Source organism: Cryptotermes secundus, unplaced genomic scaffold (genome assembly GCF_002891405.2).
Source record: "Cryptotermes secundus unplaced genomic scaffold, Csec_1.0 scaffold592, whole genome shotgun sequence".
Taxonomy (NCBI): Eukaryota; Metazoa; Arthropoda; class Insecta; order Blattodea; family Kalotermitidae; genus Cryptotermes; species Cryptotermes secundus.
This window is the reverse complement of record NW_019734362.1, coordinates 471052-488937: the sequence shown is the minus strand read 5'-3', so window position 1 is coordinate 488937 and position 17886 is coordinate 471052. Positions and strand designations below refer to the sequence as shown.

The 17886-nt window shown below is 38.1% G+C and overlaps 1 protein-coding gene across 6 annotated transcripts in view; it reads left to right on the top strand.

Annotated features, from left to right (window-relative positions):
- Positions 1 to 17886, top strand: part of LOC111868877 (tetraspanin-5) — a 427945-nt gene that overhangs the window by 402024 nt on the left and 8035 nt on the right. For 3 of the 6 annotated variants that reach the window (XM_033753220.1, XM_023859930.2, XM_023859928.2), the window contains 2 exons: positions 41 to 91; positions 10765 to 10905. In XM_033753220.1, the coding sequence (XP_033609111.1) occupies positions 41 to 91; positions 10765 to 10905 (192 nt within the window). The remainder of the gene's footprint in view (positions 1 to 40; positions 92 to 10764; positions 10906 to 17886) is intronic. The other 3 variants (XM_023859932.2, XM_023859929.2, XM_023859931.2) reach the window with 2 other exon arrangements.

Here is a 17886-nt window from a genome sequence, read left to right as displayed (position 1 = left end):
CACCATGCATAATCACCTTTTTCTTCCTTTTCATCCACAGGAGATTATTAAAAACAAGCAGTGTGGATATGATGTTCGAAAACCTGGTTATGTAAGTATTATCTGCTCAATGTATTAAGTATACTTGCTTGGAAATGCTTTTTGTTTGTATGTTCTACATTCGTGCTTAATCAAATGGTAGATTTATAAAAGTTCATGACAATGATAATTTTTTCAACATTATCCAACATTCTAATTTTTGTTTAAAATGACATTTCTCAGAATGGACTGTGTCAGTGGAATATCATTTTAAATGAAAATTGATTTAATAATGTACAAAATATATATCACTGTGGGAAGATTTATGTTTCCATATAATTTAATTTCAATTAAAAGTCTTTTTCTCTGGAGGACAGTAATATGAACCTCATTTCTATATGCATAAGCGTAACATCTCAGTTTATGATCTTAAAATAGAAACCATTTGTAGTATGTGAAAAGTTAATGAAACATGAAATTATTACTTAATACAAGAGATGTTGATTGGATTCATATTTGATAACAGAGACCTTCAGAAAGTACTGCTTGAAATGCTTTAGCAGCATTCCTTGTAATGAATTTTTTAATATTGCTTGCATATTACTCATACATACATGTATATCTGTGTGTATCTTCTAAATATTTCCATTTGGTGTAAATTAGCTAGGAAGTGGGTGCATAGTGTAATAATTTTGGTGCTTTTGCTCGCTTTTGTTTAATTGTTTTTAAAACCTTTAGAATTATAGTTATTGAGATATCCAAATGTGTGCTTTATTTTGCCCTGTAATCCTTGTTCAAGATATGTACCACTGTGATAAATATGTAGTGAGTTGCTCTCCAGAAGCATACAAGAATGCACATAAGCCTTCTTGTAAGTGTTTGTTACTGTTGTTTGATTTTAACAGAAACTGGAATGTTCGTTGAGTGGTTCTTGAATTGTGCTTGCAAACAAAGAGACATGGCAGAGACAGTAGTTACATTTTTGCAACTTTCTGTTGCTATCACACTAAAACAGCATATCGGCTTGCAGGGCTTTGAACTGTCTGAAATAAATGTTCAGTTTCATGAATAATCTCATGTTCTTATCCTGTTCTGGTTCAGCAGTTCACACATAAGACTTAAAAGATTCAGTAACCAGTTAGAACTATATCCAGGCCAGTTCACAAAATATAGAAAGTAAAAAAGACTAATCTTAAATATCTTTATATAAGTATAAAAGTAGATGTTTTATAGTGTTGTGCCTTGCTTGTATACATTTATTACAGAGATACATCATCTAACCCAAGCTCTATTTTCTGTCAGTGTAGTCACCACTAGAGCTTTGGTCAGTTAGGTGGCCATCCTATGGGCATATACATAATACTAATTGTAACCCTGTTTGTTTGATCTGTTCAGTGTTTCATTAAATCTGTCTTGAAATCACATAAAGCTGAATATTAAAAGAAATCAATTTGTAATATTGGTTTACAGAATTTAGTTCTTGTTTATCAAGTTGTGATGTGTTATATAACACTCCAATTTGCATTATTGTTTCAACAGTTAGCTAGCCCTGATTTCTTTCGTGCACTATGATGAGATGAAATTTGTACAAAATGTATTTAAAGATGGATAATTTGTGCATTCAGAAGATATTATTGATTCAGGTACACAGATTTACAGACATGGTGATACTGTAAGTCAGTTTATTCGTATTTTTTAAAGTAAGGAAACTAGACTAAATGCAAAATTCTTGTATAAAGAAGGAAGTACTGATATCCATGTGAATTCATATAGAAACTGACAACCTGACACCAGTACACCATTGTCTTAAATAGAGTCTGTTTCTTCGCTCTTCAAATGTAGGGTTGAACATCCCAAAATTAGCCAGGCCATACTGCCGTACAGCAGTTTTGCAGATGATCAATTTCAATAATATTTCGCTCTAAGAATACAGTTATGAGTTTGGAAGTGCACAGAGGCTGAAACTAGGACTTGATGCAGTCAGTCAGATAACTACTAAGGAAACAATGTGAAGTCCTGACCACTGTGTGGCAGCTTTCATTTCACATATCGTGTGATATGAGCTCTTTATTATTACGAAAATATACTTTCTGTGTAAACATCCCTGCTCCCTGAGGTGCAATATTTGAAATCAGTTTCCAGAAGAATATAACAATATTGTAACAAGTATATTTTGAATGCTCTGAGATTAATACTAGTTTCACAGTGACACTTGACAAATTATTGACAACTTATTTACAGTTGTAAACACAGAAAAGTATGCAATATCCAGCAACACAAGCTAAACACTACAGCCACAAATAATCCAGTGCCACTACAGCTCACAGAATATCTGTGTTTACTTAATTTATTTTACATATATCCTGGCTAGCAAAGCACAGTTTTGTTTCAGTGCTTCATATACAAAGCCTTCTGACCAGAGGACTGGCTTCTTACCCTGGCAAATCAGTTGTTGCTAGTAAAAGTCTTCATGCCAATATGCAGAGATACTAGAAAGAGGGGATGTTTTTCACAGATTATATTGTTTTATGATGTTTTTTAATACTTTTAGTTGAAAAGATTCAGGAAGGAACTGTGACTTGTTGCTATTTGCATCCAGAATAAGGGCATTTTGTATCTCATTAAATTTCAAAAGGACATCAGATTAGCAAAAGTTGTTCATCAGAGGTAATGTCAACTGGTTTGAACCAGTTTGTAAGAAATAATTGGTTCAGGTTCACTGTTTGAGTTTCATTCGTTTAAATGGCTTAGATTTGGCAAATTTATATATTTTAATGNCATCCACATTTTTCTAGACAGTCAGCTCACAGATGGCAGTGAGGTTGTCAGCCTTATGCACCAGCCACCCTTTATCCCCAGGAAGATTCCTGTAACTCATTTCTGTTAAGGGCTGCCTTGACCCCAGGGCCATAGTGCAGCTGGAAGAATTAGGTCATTTGAAAAATCCAGTGACTTCATTGGATGTTGAAACGTTTGAGAAGATATTTTTGTATGATGTGAAAATGCAATCAATGACTCTGCGAGGGAACTTCAAATTTGCGTTGCCCATTTTACTGAGTAAATCTTGACCAATATGGCTGAATACAGTATATGGAAGGTGGTGAAGCATGAGTGCTTTTACAGATGTTGTGTGTAGTTTGTCATGTTGGTGCTGAAATGCAAGAAGCAGGCCATTCCTGTTTTTGCTAGGCATGTCTGACCCATAGTAATTGTGTTCATAAATGTAAAATAGCTTAACTCCTCCTTTTTGACAGATGTCACCAATGAAAATATAAGAAGTGTTTGTCTGAGAGTCCATTTGGGTTGGGTGAGGTTTCAAAAGTTGGTTAATTGTCATTCCTCAAACTCATAAATTGGATCTGTTGCTGTTGTATTGCATCTTCCGCTTTAAAATAAAGAATGAAATGTGTTCATATTCCAAGATATGTTGAGGGTGGGATCATACTGTAATAGAACCTTCTCCAGATACAACTTTGCTAATAATATTCCAAAATATGCTCGGTGGAGTTCTGCCAGATAATATAAAATATGCTGGCGGAGTTGCATAAACATGGCCATAAACAAGTATCTCAAGCATTGGGAGACATATATACATATATATTTTGTTTATGAACTATTATTTGTACCATCATGCTGTTAGTTTCTAGTCCAGAATTTCATAAATGGAAAGAAATTATTCCAGTTGTGATTATAACAAAAATTTAACTTTTCAGGAAATTGGAAGCCAGTATTTCTATTTTTTAATCATAGGTGAATTAGTAGATTGTAAAGGGTTCTGATGGTGGTGTATAACACTCAGAATTGCTGGGTTTTTGGACGTTCTCTATCATTCGATATTCTAAAAAACTAGAGAACACAATGTTTTGAAAACTGGATCAGTTTCTAAAATGTTGTGTTCTCTGTTTTTTATAATACTGGACAATGGACAAAGTCCAGAAACCCAGCAATTCTCATAAAAGATCTAGTTATTATGTTTGTTAACTGTTATATAACTCCTAATATTATCATTATTATATTCATACATTTTCTGTAAATTCTGTTTGTTTTGTGTCTTACTGAATTAGCTTAGTAATTAGTACATGAAATAATATTTATGAAGGACATTATTATGCGATATTTATGTTATAGAGCTGTGTGTGCTGATAAGCTGTGGGAGGGTGTACATTTTTCATTGCATGTAATGTCCTGTGAACTAGCACAGCAATTGTTACATTGTATTTGCCTTGTAATTATAGTGGAGCTGAATGGATGTTTGTGTGCCTATTTGCTTACATATTCTTGTCTGTTCTTTGCGCTGTTCTTTGCACCTTCAGTAAAGTTACATTTATTATGCATTTAATCCAGTATCATTCCATCCTGTATTTTATACTTCTCCTTTTCCATATTTATTCACAGCATGGTGTCAAAGGAAGAGTGATCACATTTTAAAGATTTTTACTATGAAAATTAGTAAAGCTACAAGAGTGCAATTTTCACCATATGAAGAGAAGTCATGAAATGTATATTTATGCTATGTGCTGTATCAAGTGTCCATTGGTGTGCATGTGTACCACTTTGAGTGACATGGGAGAGATCAGAGAGGCCAATCAGGAGTTTCTCAGAGAGTGTCATCCATCCAACAGAAGTTTGCATATGTGTGGTGGATGGAGAAATGAAATCAGTTACAAGTGATCAGAGAACATTCAGAGTTATTTATGATGATAGCAATGCATTCTCATGGAAACTGCTGACTGACCTCTGTAATCTCTCCAATCTGGCACGTGGGTACATCCATGTTTTGCAAATGCACACTTATAGTTTTATTAATTGTCACAATAAAAAGCCTTAAAATCTGCTTATTCTTCCCTGGACTTCCTGTATATTTCTGTATGTTTAATGGTTGGAATCTCTGTTGAATTTGAAATTCTTGTGGTGGTTACTGTACAGTCGCCTGGTTTGTGAGACAGTGCAATCTGGAGAAAGCGTGATGTTTCTGAGGAACCCATCACTTGCATCTTGAGAGTTGAAGTGTAAGCCAAGCAAGAAACCAGCAGATGCAAGCAGCTGGCTCAACTTTCTGCCTGCTTCTGCTGGCTTCTTGCTTGGCGTATTCTTCGACCCTAATGATGGGAATGATATGCTCCTGTGAAATGTCGGGCTACCTCCAGAGTATATAGCACTGCAAAGCAGACCATGTTCTTCATATTTATTGCCATGAGAACCTCAACTGTAACACAGTTTATTGTAGGCTGTAGATCCAATACAAGCTGTTAGTTGTAGATTGGAAAAACGGATGCAAAGTAGGCAAAACTTTCTTGTGAAGGAGAAACAGAGAAAATAAAATTAGCAGCCATTTAGCCATACACATGTAATACAGGTATATCTGTCACAATAAAAAGGAATGGATAAAGTTATAGACTGTTCACATCACCAATCTCCATAGGCAGGATTGTGTTAATGGATAAGAATGTGATAAGTAGAACATGTAGCATGTATGAGAGAAGTGTATACAAATTTTTGGTGGGAAAACCTGAAGGAAATAGACCACTAGTACTGTTTAGACATAGCTTGGGAAGGATCACTATTAAAATGAATATTAAAGAAATAGTCTCAGAGGATGTGGATTGGATTCATCTGGCTTAAGATAGGGACAAGTGGTAGACTCATTGAACTTGGTAATGAACCTGTGGTTCCATAAAATGCTGGTAGTTGTTGAGTATATGAGCAACTGTTAACTTCTGAAGGAGAACTCAACTCCATGGAGTTTGTGTTAATGAAAATGGACAATGTAATTCCAAGAGTGTGAATCAGTTGAAGATTGTAACTAATGAGTTCCTTTCATTTCCACCATATGGAAGGTGACACATTCTCTGGAATGAATGTATTATGATAGTAGCATACTGAGAGGATGGTTAAGTTGATGGCAGTTATATGGGGGTGAATGTATATAGGTCATGTCACCAGTGCTGAATAAACGTGAGAAACTAGAAGGGTGGAAAGTGAAACACAAAGGTCCATGGTTAGTTTTGATGTGGAGAATAGTCGGTAACATTATATGGTCAAATACAGGCAATTTTATGGGGCCTGCATAGTAGGTTTTAATGTGAGATGAGAATGTGCATAGTAAGTCATGTGGTATGTGCACAAAAAACATATCGTCACAGTTTATGGGTGTGGTTATAGACATGGTTTGGATTGGTGACTTGATTTATTGACCACTTGTACACATGACGAAGAACTACAAGCAATTACAGCACTGTCACTGATCTACGTACTTTACAAATCACTATAGCACATGCTAAGCCTCAGTCTTACCTAGTCTTCCCTAGCTGTTGCTTGGTAATAACTCTCACCAATGGTGATTCTTCAGCTTCTGTATTTTTGCTCCAACTGCACTGGTCATAAAATTGCAGTACAGACCACATAGAAAACACCCCGTTTCGAACAGTAACTCAGTTCTTGCATGCATATTCGTTGCCTCAGGAATATGTTTACTGAGTCATTGCCCAGAAACGGTCGCTCCTTACAGAGTCACCACTTAGCAATGGGTCTAAATGCCACATTGCTCCTTCCTTAAGGCTATTCGTCCCAAATGGCCTACAGGTGTACCACCTTTTCTCCTCTTCTGAGGGCTGTGCTTGTGACATCTGTGATCATTCTCACCTTCCTCCTCATGGCTCGATTTTCACGGTATTTACTCCCCAACAGCTCCTGCTGCCACTTCCTTAAGGCTGCTCATCCTGAGCGGTTCCCTCATAGGATGCCAGTCAGTCCTGGTGTATCACCATCATCCTGATTTTCCTATCAGTGGGGGCAAAAGTTCCCAGAATGGTCAATGCTCCTACATCCAGTGCTCTTAATTTTCTGTTAGTCACATCTTCTTTTGTTTCGAGAGGGACCGACTCCAGCATGATGTCTTGACACCCATTTCTCAAATCATGAGGGAAGATTTGTCTATTCATTTTTGCAATTTCCAGTCCTAGGATGTCTGAAGGTCTTGTTAAAATTTCCCTCACTTTTCAGACATCATAGCACCTTCATGTCTCGGCTCCTTGTGCCGTTGTTTCTTTCTGGTTGCACCCAACGCCTCTTCCTGAAAGGCCATCCTTTCCAGGTTTCTAGTACAAAAGTGTCCTTGCTGGCCCCTGATGGTGTATCTCTTGCCCAGTGCAGGATTGGCACAGTGGGCCATCCCTCTGTGGACAGCGGTAGCCAACTTCTTTCAGGACCCACTATTGCCCTGGGTCCTTTCCTTCGGCCATTGACAGTGCCCTACAGCTAGATGGCAGTCCCTGTACTGCTTCTTCAGTGCTCTCACAGAAATTCACTGTGGCGTCTTCTTTAGGGACCCCTTGATGCTCTGACTTTGACTGTATCTCAAATGAGGTTTGCTCCATACTCTCCAGACAGGCCTCCATCTTTTCTAAACAGGCCTCTGTCACTTCTCGGTCAGTCTTCATCTCTTCTTGTCAGGCCCTCATGTCTTCTGTGATCTCCCTTACATTGGCATCTGCCTTGACTTGGTTGGTTCTCATTTCAACCATTATTTACTCCTTGCTGTCTCTCATCTCTGGCTATAGGCATTTCATCATCTGTCCATTTCCATAATGTGGCGATAAACGATCACATCCAGTGCAGTGTCCCATCCAACCACTTCCTGACATCAGATGTCTCGTTTATGAGTGTGACTATAGATGGGGTTTGGATTGATGAATGGATTTATTGACCACTTATACACATGACTCAGAACTACAAGCAGTTACAGTGCTATCACTGAGCTACACAGTTTACAAATCACTACAGCACATGCTAAGCCTCACTCTTTCCTAGTCGTTGCTTGGTAAGAGCTCTCAACAGTGGAGATTCTTCAGCTTCTGTACTCACATCATTGCCTCCTGGCTAATACTACTCACAACTGGACTCATTGCTCCAACTGATCTGGTTACAATATCTTGGCACAGACCTCATAGAGAACACCCTGTTTCCAACAGTAACTCTAATGTTGCATGCGTGTTCATTGCCGCAGGAATGTGTTTACTGAGCCGTTGTCCAGAAGCGGTTGCTGCTTATAGTCACTGTATAGCAACAGGCCTATATCCAATCAAACCTTGTCGAGAGACACCCTAACACTTGACAGTATGTTTTATAAACTATTTTTGTGAAGCACGTGTTAACTGTTGGAGAATTTTGCAAAATAACGTTGAAAATTCATATAGAGCACCTGCATGTAGTATCTGGTGTTCATCAAAATATGCAGTCACCTCTATCCAAAAAATTAATTCCACATTTTTCTCCCATCATCTGAACGTTATTACCTTTGCAATGAACATGTTAAATTCAGTCCGCTTTATCCATGATCTCAGTTTGGTAAGATTTCAATTTTTTTTTAGTATTAAAGTAGCTGAACCTAGTAATTATGGCTGACTTATTTGTTTTATAATCAGAGATCCAGAAAGTATAAAATCTCAAGTTTGTTTCACCAAATAGAAAAAGTACCATCATATGGTTTTCAAGAAAGATCAACAAGGCTTGATGACATAATATTTGTTGACAGAAAGGTCAGGGAGAAGTGCAGATAGGAGAATTGAATCACACAGTACACTGAGTTTGATGTGTGCTTACATTTCAGCATGATTGGAAGCAACTCAAAATACGCACATGGACATGATCATAAGATGATGATTATGAATTAGTACAACTCAGTATGGGCTCTATTCACAGTCTTTTAAACATCATGACAATATACAAGCTCAGTTCATACTCTGGTCAGAAATGCAGGTGCTGCTATTGATATTGCTGCTTGATTCTCCACCACAGTTCCTGCAATCATTAATTTCGCAAACACAATGCCATGTAATGTAGTCAAGCTGTATTCAGTTAGAACTTTTTGGGAGAAAGGGGAATGGGCCCTTCTGTTCTTACCAAACTACCTTGAAAGTGAGCAGATAGCACAGCTTAGACTAGAATTTCAGTCTCACATTGCTGCTTCATGCACACACACATTCCACTGGACTGTTTAGCGCAACAAAATTTATATATTTTGCCATTTGATGTTGCTGTCTGCAATCTCTTTGTTGGAGTCACTAGGTATGCATTATTCTAACCTCAGAGTTCTTTCTCAAACACTTTTTATATGATAAAATTTTTAAAGCCAAGCAATTTTAAGCAATCATATATCTTGTCTGAAATACTAATAGGCAATGTACATCTTTATTTTCATGTAAATATAAGTAAATACTGTCTAGATTAATTTATTTTTGGTTTATTTTATGGTGCTGGCAGTATCTCAGATTATATAGCATCAGATGGTGGGATGATTGGAGAATAATGAATTGGAAAGGATTTCAAAGGAAGCAGTCATGATCATGTCAAGGTACTGTCCTGGCATTTGCCTGGAGGGACTGAGAAAACCATGGAAACCCACAGTCAGGATAGCAAGTGTCTGTATTAAGATCTAAATCATCACATCCTGAATTAAACTCTAAGTATAATTTTTACGGGTTATGCTTCAGTGAGTGGGTTTGTTATTGTTTATATTGTAATGAAGCAAACGTTTTTTGTTTTCTGAGTGTATCATTCCAGCAAACCCAATAGTGACCCCAATCCACATCCAAACAAAATGATGTTCCTTGTTCATGTTACTGCTGAGCAATGTGCTGAATATTAAGATTAAAGAATATGAACAAGTGTTAAGTAATAAAACAAGATGTGTTGTGGAGGATATACAAGGTATTTACTGGTAAACATTTTAGATGATTTCTGGCTTTCATCATTGGTCAGTGCAGATGCTGATCCTGATCTTTTTTGGATTGTGACAAGGGGTAGAAATGGCCTGTACTGTCAGTATTTTGGGCATCCTTACTGTCATCATCCTTAAGGCAAAGTGATATGTCATGACCTTTGTTGGTATTTACTTCATTGTTACTTGATTGAGCCAGCAGATAATGAAACAGACCTTTGACCTTAGAAGGGCTGATCTCTTTCTGGGATGGAGAGTGGTGAAAGTTAGGAATGTTCAGGCTAACCTTTATGGAAGGTGTGGTCTAGTGAATATAGAATTAGGAAAAACAGGATCAATATTATTATGCGTTTCTTTTGTTTGGTGTTTAAAGACATAGAAACCTTGATTTCCTAACAAAATTTACAGATCAATGTCTCATACTCTGTTTATAAATTCACACATCCATTTAATTACTCTTGTCTTTACAAAGGAGTATATAACAATTTTTAATGTAATTATAAATGAAGGACACCAAAAATAAATTTTTTTTCAGAAGGTATTAAAGTGAAATTATATCACATAATTGAGATGTGAGATTCTCACGACGTTGACTCTGAAGAAGGGATCTTCTGGTATGCACTTTATAGTCTTGTATATGTCACTGATGTTTTGGAGGAATATGCTGCCTCCATCTTAAGGGGCAAAGATTAAGTCAAGCAAGTAGGAAGCGGAGTAAGAGTTCGCTTTCCTTACTTGGCTTACCCTTTCTCCCTGAAGATGGAGGCATTACATTCCTCCAAAACATTGCTAAACATCTACCAGCCTACCTGGTGTCATACCCCATGTAACATATGGCAGAGATAAATTTAGGGTTTCCTTCAGAACAATTATGTTATCAAAGCAGAAATATTATGTGTTTATGTAAAGTTTCTGCCCTTGGAACTTTCTATTTAAAAAATAACATTTTATCTGGGGATTTCTTTGTTGCTGACATGTTTCTGCATGGTCATTTTCTTACTGCATGTTGAGATGGTGGTTGGTTGTAGTTGGTTGACAGACTAATCTTCTCCTCTCAGCCTGGGGAGCGCAACATCTTCGAGCGAGGGTGTCTGCGCGCAGGTGAAGAGTGGGTTGAGGCTAACTTGGTACCAGTGGCAGGAGTAGCTGTAGGGGTGGCAGTTTTACAGGTAATAGACTGTGCTTGCTGTCTAACATTGTGTGTTCATACTTGGTTATCTAATATTATGCAAGAAATTTTGAATGTTTTGACCAGCAAATTCCACTGAGAAAGTGCTAAATGTCAGAGTTGAAAGATGGACCAGAAAGTTCTGGTTTTGATTCTCTGCCTAGAGGCTGGCCTGACTGAGGTTTCTTGTGGGTTTCCTTAGGCAGTTCATAGTAATGTTTATGGGAATCTGGCCATGGGTAAAAATTTTCGACCACCAAACATGGTTATACCTTACACACTCCAATCATTCCAGCTAATACCAATCATAATCACACCAGAAGGGTGTAGCTGTGTTGGTAGCCAGTGCTGTTACATGCAGACCTGAGTCGTACAGGTAGTAAAACTTTGAACTTACTGTAAATGGTTTAAATTTTCAATCAGTAAACCTTTTTTATCACTTAGTATTTAATTCTTACAATAGTTACTCCTTTCTTCCATTTTATGTTTTTATTTACTTATATACAAAGGAGAACTCAATCAGTATAACAAGTAGGCTGTGTTCTGGATGAGTAAGAAATCAAGGTTTGGTTCATGGTATGGGCAAGAGATCTCCTGCTTCTCCACGGCATCCAGACCAGTTTTGGTGCCCACCCACCATCCTATCCAGTTGGTACTGGGGACACTTTCACCAGAGATAAAGTGGATGGGAAATGAAGCTGTCCACTCAGCTCCTTCTAATGCTGAGTTTAAGAATATATGAAGGTGGACCTCCACTCCCCCATATGTCATAATGGCGTGGTGCATATTTAAGTGCAGGGATGACTTTACCTTCCAATTTAATTTATTTATTTATTACATATTTATTTGCTTTGAATTAGTCTAGATGATGATTGTGGGCAAAACTAATAATATTGTCACATGTAGGATGGTATGCCCGTCAAATATGACAGGTTCTGGTTCAGATGATTGGATTTATTGGCACCTCGGTTACAACCTCTCTTAATCACACTTAAATTACAGGCAACACAACTCTATTTCTGATTTACACACTTTCCATTTCACTGTTACATACACAATAGCCCTCTCCTGGTAATTGATCTCAACACAGGAACTATAACAGACTCACTGGATTACACACTCCAAGTATTACACATGAACAGAGTCTTCAGATCACACTTTAAATCCTCACAGGCCGATCTCCTGGTTCCATTTCCCTCTTCTGGCTTATGATTGAATTTCTATGCTGAATTAACTTCTCTTATAAGCCTTAAGCACTGTCGACACAGAAAACACAGCATCTGTTGTTGAAACATGTCTAGTGAACCATTGCATAGCAACAGTCATGGCACGGACTCCATAGAAAGCCAGTCACATGATAGCCATCTCACCAGCCCAGTGGCATGCAGTACTGTTTTTGGCAAGGGGAGCAGTGATATCTAATAAATGAACTGATAGCAATCAACTCACCAAAATTTATTTGAAGACCAAATCTATTCTCCGGTCCTTAGCAGCAAAATTATTGATGACATGGTTATGGAAGCCTTCATTGTTGCGAATGTTTTCCAATAATTTCTTCTCAATGGACAACAGAGACAACCTGGACATTCTGCCTTCCCCTTGAGAGTTCCTCACATAAGTTTTAATCCTCTTCAGTGCAGAAAATGAACGTTTAACCGAAGCACTACTTGCAGGAATTGTCATGATCAGTTCACATAACTTTGTCAGCTGGTGTAGTGCACTGTCAATGTTTGTAGTTTTTAGATGTAGCAAAAGCTGACTTGCATTCTGGATGTTTAAATCTTCATTAGATTAAAATACACTCAGTTCACTTCTTAAATGAGGAAAATTGAAGTGCTGACCATATGCTGTTTTCAGTGACAAAAAAGGAAGTTCATGAAATGTCTTTTTATACTCCTTACTGCAACTAAGATTTATTAATTCAAGAAATTTTAGCTTTTTAAATTCTGAAATCTTAATTCAATTTGATTCACAACATTATCAAAAATTTCATAATAAAGTTTTCTGAAGCATTTTCTTATGTCTCCTACCTTGTCAAGACACAATCATTTGTTCTGTGGTTCATCAATTTCTTCATTTCAGGACGTTTTGGAGAATACATTCTTGATGTTTTCTCTTTTCTTGGCTATATCTTCTTTTCCTTCAGTCACTTTATGGATACAAAAAGATATGTCATTTGATTTTGTTTGTAGTGTGTCGAAAAGAACAGTGGTTACTGGAAACAAATCTTTGAAAACAGCAAGTAGAAAATTAAAGTTGAAAGCTTGCAGCATAGAAAGAAATCCTCAAGTGGCAAAGTACGTTTCATTATCCCAGTTAAATGGATTTTCAATTATATTTTGGAACATAATGTTCAGTTCAAATTTGTATTCGTATACTGTCTCTACTAGACGACTGTTATAGATCCACCTGGTTGGTGTGACTTTCGGAAACCTCTTTTTCACTTCTTGATCCAAATAGTGTGTCCTTTTAGAAGATGCAGAGAAAAAGGAAGAAAAGCTGTTCATTGTTTTGAGAAACACATTGCATTCTTTAATACTGGAGACAGACTGTGAAAGTACAAGATTAAACTTATGTGCCATACACTGTATGAACATGGCATTTGGAAACGTGTCTCTCACTTTAGTTTTTAGCCCATTAAGTTCACCTGACATGACCGCTGCCCCACCATACGTTTGCGCCACTATTTTGCTGCCAAAACCATACTGAACTACACAGTCTATAATGCATTCAGCTAATGCCAATGCAGTTCAATCAGCACTCACATCCAAAAATCCTAAAAACCATTCTTGTATTTCACCATCACTAGTCGCATATCTTAATACGATTGAGAGCTGTGATTGGCTTCGAATGTCAGTCATCTCATCAACCATTACAGCAACAAAAGGGATCGAGCTCACTTCTCTTTTTATTTCTGTTAGAATTATGTCACTTATTGAATCAATGAGGTCGTTTTATATTCTGTTCGATAAACATGTAAATGCTGTACTCTTCTCAAGGTGAGCATTAAGTTTATGATCATATTTCCTCAACAAGTGAACTAATTCCACATAACTACCTCGGTCTATAGAATCCACACTTTCTTCATGACCATGGAGGGCAAGTTGCTTCTTTCCTAAATGGCAGATGATATTGTGACGTATTTGCGCTATGCAGGACACCCCCCTCCCACCAGCGATGATGTAACAGCATAGGAGCCGCTGCCACTGCTGCGGAACAGGCCAGTAAAGACTCCCCCCCACGGTGACATAACACCACTTCCTACTGTGACATAACACGGGACACTGCGGTTACTACGTGGCAACAGGGAAGAGTATAAGAAGCCGGCTGGGCAGTGTGTGAGCGAGTGTGTGATTAGGAGAGATAGAGTCTGGATTGTGAAGCCAGACAGAGGAGGTTAAGTCCAGCAGCCACGAGTTGTGTTGTATCGAGTGCATGGCAGTGACTCCAGCAGGAGAAGTAATTGTGATACTGCAGATGGCAGTAGTTGTGAAATTGTAAATTGTGTAACTGTAAGAGCAAGTGTGGAATAAATTCGCTATATCCAAGACAGCATGAAGTTATTTGTCACGTCAAACACCCAACATGTGACAATATCAATCAAGCGTTTCATTATTTCTCTATTTTCCTTCACATATTCATCTTGCTGTAGTATCGTCAGGTGCTTTTGATTGTCAAGTTGACAGTCAATTCAAGATTTCCTGAACATAACAGTTACATTGTTGAAATAATGTGAGACTGAGAGTTCTCATGTTGTTTCAGTGCATCATGAAGGTTTTTGATATTGTAACGTGTTTCATTACTGAAGACGCCATAGAGATTGTTAATTGGTTTATTCAACAACCTAGAAGTAACGGCTACAATTAATTATGACAGTGTTGCGGGGTTTCACAATATATAACCCTATTCGCAAATCAAATCACACTATTGTCAATAGTCTACACGTTTTCACAGTACCGGAGCCATACAAGTGTCACTGTGTTACACACTCCCAATTAATTCTCAGTTATCACAACTGTCACTGATTATCACACTTTTACTCGTTCACTGCTGACTGGAGAACTGTCTTCAGCCGCTGATACACTTTAACTCACTACAACTGAACTCGGCGACTGTTCCAATTCCCTTATATAGCCGCAGTGCTTGCCTGTTACGTAGTGAGTGCCTTGTCACAGTAGGAACTGGTGCCACGTCGCCATGTTTGCGTATAGCCTAGCAACGCTGTTTACTCGCGCCGTGTTACGTCACCGCGGAGGGGGGGATGGAGCGCTGACTCATCCGCCACGTCACTGCTGGGTAGGGAGGGGTTGTCCTCCATTGCGCAACATGTCACAATATCACCAAACCCAGTCTTGTTCTATATATTTTTTCATTGAGGAACAATAGGCATGGCCAACAAAACAGTTTTCCTATATTATGACAACTGGATAGCTACCCTGTTTAGAATACTGTTCCAAATTAAATTTCCTCACACATAATTTGGGTTGTGCTTTAAGTTCTGGCAAATCGCATGTCAGTCCTCTTTCTATAATTACTCGTATTTTATTTTCAGAAAAGTCCCTGCTATTAAACCCCCATTTTAAAAGGCTTTCGACTGCACAGTCACAGTTGCGTTGTCTGCCAGCATTCATTTTAGCTGTGGCCTGTGCATGTAGTCTAATTGCTCCCTGTCACTTGTACCACAATATCACACTTGCTTCCCTTAAACGCGGATAGCTTCTTTCTGATGCGTAAAAATATGAACACAAATACAATCTTACGCCATCTAAATATGCACTTTTAATAAAACTTAATGTTACCTATAACACCCAACAAGACTGAAATCACACATAAACAGTTAATTTTCACATAACCATCGAAAGAACACAGTTTGCCTAGCCAGCAAACTGAAAACTGCTTCCTTAACAACTTTGGGTGAGACAAAATCGTACGAAGATTAACGAAAGGAGACTTCGTCCCTCCCCCCAAGCAGGGGAAGGGAGGAGGCATGTGGCCTTGAGCACACTCTAAATTTTTAAGAACATGAAATATTCACATCCTTATTATTCAAATTGAATTATTTATGTATGACTTCTTTTCTTTTTGTTTCTTAACTACGGAAGCAATGCTTCCCTTGCTTCCATGCATGGCATGCCACTGCAACAGCCCATTAGTGCACTGACTGTTACCAAGCAATGAGCTATCAACATTCATCCTATTGTTGAGTGTGCTTATGTGACTAAAGGCTGTTTAACAGGTCATTGCCTAGAAACGCTCTAGCCATACATGTTACAATTTTTACAGTTAGGTTTGGCCTGCCTGAAAGTAGAAGGTGTTTTCCTGAGGCTCAGAGTGTGGGCATAGCTGAACCTTCCCTGTGACATAGTGCCTATGCCCCTGATCATAGTTTGTTTATGCAGATGCGGAACTGGTACCTAAAGTAGATTACATTGTCTTTCTTCATCATACCTTGCAATTGATAATTCCCTGCCATGCCATCATTTGACAGTATACAGCTTATGGTACAGAAGTTATTTGCCATAATTGTCATAAACAAGTTCTTGGTTATAGGCAAGGAAAAACTCTCCTGAATCACTTGAATGTATGAATACGATTCTTCTATTGGGTATTGTTTACCATCTTAGGTGTATTTCAGAAGCTAGATCTGCCTCAGTTATCAGGTATAAAAGGGGATACGATCCTGCTCAGCTGGGCTCATTAGAAGCAAGTCTTCTTGACCACTGGACAGTGACAAAGACTTTCTCCTTCTGATAGGCATAGCTGAAAAGGATCTTTACCCCTTTTACACCTGATGATGGAAGCAGAACCAGCTTATGAAATGTAAAAGATAAAAAGGTAAAGTTATCCCTGTAACAGGCTGTGGAGACCCATTGGTTTGAGAGACGTTGGGGCTCCCACATTTTTTAGACAATTGGCTCACAGATGGCTGTGAGTTTGTCAGCCTTACACACTGGCCACCCGTTAACGCCAGGAAAATTCCTGGCACTCATTTGCCTAGGAGGTTTAGTAGACTCCAGGGCCATATTGTGGCTAGAAGTATTAGGTCAATTGAAAAATCCAGTGTCATCATTGGAATTCAAACCCATGACCTTCCAGCTTGTAGCATAGTGCCTGAACCAACTATGCTTATGCATACTCCCATTTAAATATATCTAAGATGATGAGCAGAGTCCAAAATAACAAGTTTATGGTGAAGGACAGACCATTGTCACAGATCTTTAGAAGGTCGTTATGAAAAGGACTCTGCATACTCTGTATTCATTTTTGGGATGTCTGCAGATTGAATTCTGAAAGTGAGACTTCATTCTGATGTCCTTTAACCCCTTCAGACATTTAGAATAATTAAACTATGATTGCCCTTGTATCATTCTCACTAGTGCACGGTTCATCACATTTGTAACATCATTCACCATCTCTGATATATTTCATATGACATTGTAAGAACAGTGGAACATATTGGAGATGTGGTCTTCTGGGAGAAACCTGTTGCTTCCATCTTCAAGGTTGAATTCTGAATATGGAGGCAGCATGCTTCTCCGAAAAAAGTGTGACATTCTACCAGCCTACATGACATCAGTCTCAGAGGACGAAAACGTGATTTCTTGCAAACCTAAGTTGTTAATTTGCTGGATCAAAAACATTAATCATCAGTGGGCAACATTATTGAAGCCCTAATTAAATGTAATGTACTTCACTTTTTCTGTACCAGTTTTATAAAGTAAAACCTCTATATCATGATCTTCTACACAATTGAGACCTCCATGTAACAGAAAATCCTGGCTCTTTGTGAACCACAGTACAACCCAGTTTCATGTATTCTAACCCCAGTTTGAAGGATTCCTGTCTGCCAGTGCCCAGAATTTTATAGCTCCTGAAGTTTGCTGTATGGAGGTTTTGCTGTATATACTGATGTACTGAGTTAGATAATCAAGATGAGATTATGCTGTGTAGATGGCTTTGTGGTGGTTTTTGAATCATTCAA